Here is a 4,437-nt window from a genome sequence, read left to right on the forward strand (position 1 = left end):
GTTGCATGTTGCTTCAATTTTATAGTATTGAAAAACTATCACCAGTTGCTAATGAGATAAGTCATTATTAATATATGTAAATTTTTAACATAAAGTTATCACCATATTTTAGCATAATTATTTCTATTTTATCCAATTGTAGGATCCTACCAACCCCTACGATCCAAAGTATAATTCTGATCCTGATAACATTGGTATACACACTTATATTATCCAACTCAAGAAATAAAATATAATTTGTTAATATACTTCTTTAATAATTAATACTTTCAATGTAATTAATGAAACAAATCAATCATATAATGAATAATGCACTTAAAATTGATCCAATGTCCGCTCCACCCCATTTAATGAAAGGGGAAAAAACTTGGAGTATACTTATACATCATTACATTTGACTAGGGCTCACCATTAAAGAGTGAAATGATAGGAAGAAATGGAGAAAATTTGAAAAGGATAATCTAAAATTTTAACAACAATGACTACTAACTCTATCAATATTTTTAGAGCTATTGACTATGATTATATACCAATACAAAGGCACTTCCACTCTTGGTTCATTGTTTTTGTCTTTCTTTCTACTTCTTTCCAAAAGATACTAATTGATATCAACTATGCTTTATCTTGAAAGCATGCCCTCATAAACCCCCAAAATAAAGGTAATAAAAGATTTTTAAAAGAAATCCCATCTCAAAATCTTCTTCCACCTTCCCCATCATCCCTCATAGTGAGATCTCTACCACAAACATAACATAACATCTTGTATTTCCAAAAATATAAAATTTGTGTAGCCATTAAAATGATCATAATCACCACATCCCTTTCTTCCAAAACAGCTAGTTGTAAATGCATTTGTTTGTTGTAGACTTGTAGTAGTAGTAGTAATAATTATTAACACCCATATCATCATCATCATCATGTCTCTTGCATGAAACCCCTTCATTTCTCTGTTCTGTTCCAACTCCAATTCACCTCATTAAGACCTCATCTCTTTCTCTCTCTACTCTGTATCTTTCTCTCTCTACTCTGTTTCTCATTTTATGTGTGTGGATTGTAGAAGGGCATTTGTATCTGAGTTTTATTTTGGGGGCCACACCTCTAGAGGACCACACCAAAGCTCCCATTCAACCAAAACTGATGATGCATAAACAAAAAAATTTGTCATAAATGCAAAAAAAATCTTCAAAACACTCTCTCAATTCTCATATCATATGATTGATGATTATTGATTAGGAGTCCAACCCAGATGATGTTGTCTCTAGTTTTTTCCTTTTAGTTCCAGATCTTGTAGTAATAGTAGTAGTAGTAGTACTAGTTTGAGAGGAATTTGCACATGACCCAACAACAACTGTTGTTAATTCATCACTTTTATAACTAAGACATCCTACTTCCAATACCCCAATTGGACTCTGAGGTACCCCCATACTACTCCCACTTCTGTTTATCACTGATATTTCCTTGATCATTTCCACACACTTCAAAACCCTACCCTGCAAATCAAAACCAATTAGACAAGTATTAGAAAATGGATTATTAATTGCATCTTGTTCGTCATCACTTTCCGGTTTCTAATTTTTGGATTTAAGATTACTAAAGTCATAGTAGAACAATGTAGGTTGCATAATTAACTTCAAATTACTTAACCTCGAATTATTATGTTTATTTTGAAGACCGACAACAGAAAACTGGAATTTGCTCGAAACATGAAACAATAACGGACAAACCCTAAAGATATCCCATCTTTTTCTTCAAATCCAGAAGTACAAAGATTTGCAACTTCAGATTGAATTTACCTTCTCCAAATGAATGAAACAAGAACATGCCTTGTCAATATCCACAGCTTGGATTTCAGCTGTAACAGACATAGCTACTGCTGCAGCAATTTCTGATGGTCTAAATTCCAAGAAGTCAATACCTGCATTTAATTCCCACAACCATCAAACACCTCCTTTTGATCATTATATTAATTACTCCTATATAAATAGAACAGTACTAATACATTTTTTTAGAACTGAACCACACAAAAAAGTCAAAATTAAGAATCAATGTAATGAAGTTAGTAGTACCTCTAATTATGCATGAAATGAGTTGCATTGATCTATTCACAACGTTACTGGAGGAATAGAGATAATTGTTATCATAATGAGCATCACACAATTTTTTGAGTGAATAATCTAAAAAAGAACAAGGTGTTACAGCACTCATTTTCCAATTCAAAGTGTCCAACACTAAAAGCTCCATTCTTTGTATTGTTTTGGCTTCAAACACAAACTTAGGATCTCCCACCTGCCTCAAACAACATATCCCAACAAAAAGAATTATAATTTGACATCAAAAATATTCTAAAAACCACAATTTAATTTTTTATCTTAAAATGCCATAATTTGATTTTCTTTAAAAAAATAAAAAGACTGACCTGAAATTCAACTGATTGAGGCACACTAGTCTCATCTAATTTGGCTGCAATTGATAAACAGGCCACAGCAAGTAATTGCACTGCCCAGGCTTTATCACTCTATTATATGATCATTTATTTACATGAGCAAAATCAGATCAATAACAATCTAACAAGTCAAAAAAAATAAATGGGCAATTTTTTTTCTCAATTTTTTTTTTTCTTCTGTGTTCAGTAAACTCACTGGTAATTCCCTGAATGATAAGAATCGGTCCAAAAAATTCACAGCTAAGCAGAAACTCAATTGTCCAAAACTATAGTAAGAATGAGCCTGCACATTAGCAAACAAAAAAGGAACCAAATTTATACCAAAAAATTCATAAAATACAATTAAAACAAAATTTAATAAACCCATTTGAAGAAAAAAAAAAAAAAAAAACACCCACCTTAAAAATCCAATCAAAAGCCTCCCCACGAGCACCCAAGTCTAATTCCCCACATCGCAATCTTTGAAGGTAATCTTTTTTGGGTAAATACTCATTTTCTCTCTCCACCATGGAAACAAAAATCTCTTCACTTTGTTCAGGAAAAAGAATCAACGGCTGTGATTTAAGAAATGAGTGATTTTCTGGGTTTTTAGAATCATAATGATCGTCATCAATGGACCCACCAACAAGAACATCAACACCATCATCAAGATCATCAAAGCAGAAATCTTTACTTTCATCACAGAGAAGTGGTGAAGAAGATTCAAGGTCATAAATCTCAGCCATTTGTAATGGAAACACTTTATTTAAAAACCCAGATTGAGTTTCATCAGAGAACAACAATGGCGGCCATAAAGATTAAAACTTTGGTGTATCAGAGAGATTTTAAGGAGAGAGAAAGAGAGTGAAGAAGGGGATAATAGTGAAGGAAGAGAGAGAAAGTGTAGAGGGTTTATGTAGGAAATGAACATCTGAGTGTTTTTAGGGTAAAAACGAGAGATTGGGGGAGAGAAAGAAAAGCTGTAGACTCTTCGGATACAGCAAAGAAAAAGAAAAACAGAAAAAGTGGTGGAACATAATATCACCAGAAAAATATATATTAATACTTTTTTTAGGAACAATTAAAACGTTTTAGGAAGAGGACCAAAAAGTTTAAGTTTATAGAACAAAATCCTAAATATTGTGCGTAGAAACGTCAATTTGGAAATGAATTGAACAAAAGAATTGCTCTATCCGACCATAATCGTCAAATATATTCGTATATAGGTCATGTTTTGTTCTCATTATTTTTTTGCACCAAACAGGAATAAAAACGTCATATTTTAGCTTACTAATTAACTCTAGTATATATAGCGTTGAGGCTTTTTTTTTTTTTTGTGAGAATGCATTGGAGGCTTATCATTATACTCTACTTTGGAAGATGATTTTCTTAAATATGTTCCCTCTGGTATTTATTACAATCTACTTTCACTATTAACGTTGGTAGACTTTGACAATATATACTATATTTTATTTAGGGTTTTTTGTCCCAAACTACCTTTAACTTTTATGTTTTTGCGAGAAACTACCTTATAAAAAAATTGTTGTCCCAAACTACCTTACTTTTACCATTTTGTTGTTGACAACTACCTTAGGCCGATTTTCGACGTTGACTTTTGTTTTTTCCGCTTTTTTATTGTCACATTATATCACTTGACCTCTTCAAACCCTTTTTTTAATTTTCCCCACCCTAATTTCCTCATTTTCCGGTGTGCGCGCGCTCTCTCCCTCATATCTATGTGACACCTTGTACCACCAATCCACCATTAAATTCCTCTTTTACTAAACCAACATTCAAAATAAATGCAAAATTCGGGTTAATAAAGTCATGTACCATCACAATCTAGGATATTATTTCAAAAACGCCTGTAAATTATATATGCTAGTAATTTTTACTCCCTCCCAAAAACAAATAATATCATGCCTTTTATGACCAAATATAGTTTAGAATCCAATATGATTTTGCTAAAAATACACTTTTATAATTTGTGTTCACCACTCTCTCTATTTCTATAA

General features: G+C 32.1%; 1 protein-coding gene across 1 annotated transcript; it reads right to left on the reverse strand.

The window, feature by feature from the left end:
• Positions 1–300: 300 nt before the first annotated feature.
• On the reverse strand, positions 301–3,514 carry LOC104896059 (cyclin-D4-1). The gene is made up of 6 exons (XM_010682744.4): positions 2,842–3,514; positions 2,640–2,726; positions 2,417–2,515; positions 2,067–2,286; positions 1,794–1,915; positions 301–1,490 (listed from the first exon to the last, which is right to left on the reverse strand). Exons 1-6 carry the CDS (start codon positions 3,166–3,168, stop codon positions 1,230–1,232), a joined length of 1,116 nt encoding a protein of 371 aa, XP_010681046.2. The 5' UTR covers positions 3,169–3,514; the 3' UTR covers positions 301–1,229.
• Positions 3,515–4,437: the final 923 nt, after the last annotated feature.

The sequence above is a fragment of the Beta vulgaris genome, chromosome 6 (assembly GCF_026745355.1).
Source record: "Beta vulgaris subsp. vulgaris cultivar EL10 chromosome 6, EL10.2, whole genome shotgun sequence".
Lineage (NCBI taxonomy): Eukaryota > Viridiplantae > Streptophyta > Magnoliopsida > Caryophyllales > Amaranthaceae > Beta > Beta vulgaris.

Coding starts and splice junctions, on each gene's coding strand:
- LOC104896059 (XM_010682744.4), bottom strand. CDS start 3,168: ATGGCTGAGATTTATGACCTTGAATCTTCTTCACCACTTCTCTGTGAT. Junction 2,287..2,416: donor CTCAATCAGTTGAATTTCAG/GTCAGTCTTTTT, acceptor TGTTTGAGGCAG/GTGGGAGATCCTAAGTTTGT. Junction 1,491..1,793: donor GTTTCATTCATTTGGAGAAG/GTAAATTCAATC, acceptor TTTGATTTGCAG/GGTAGGGTTTTGAAGTGTGT.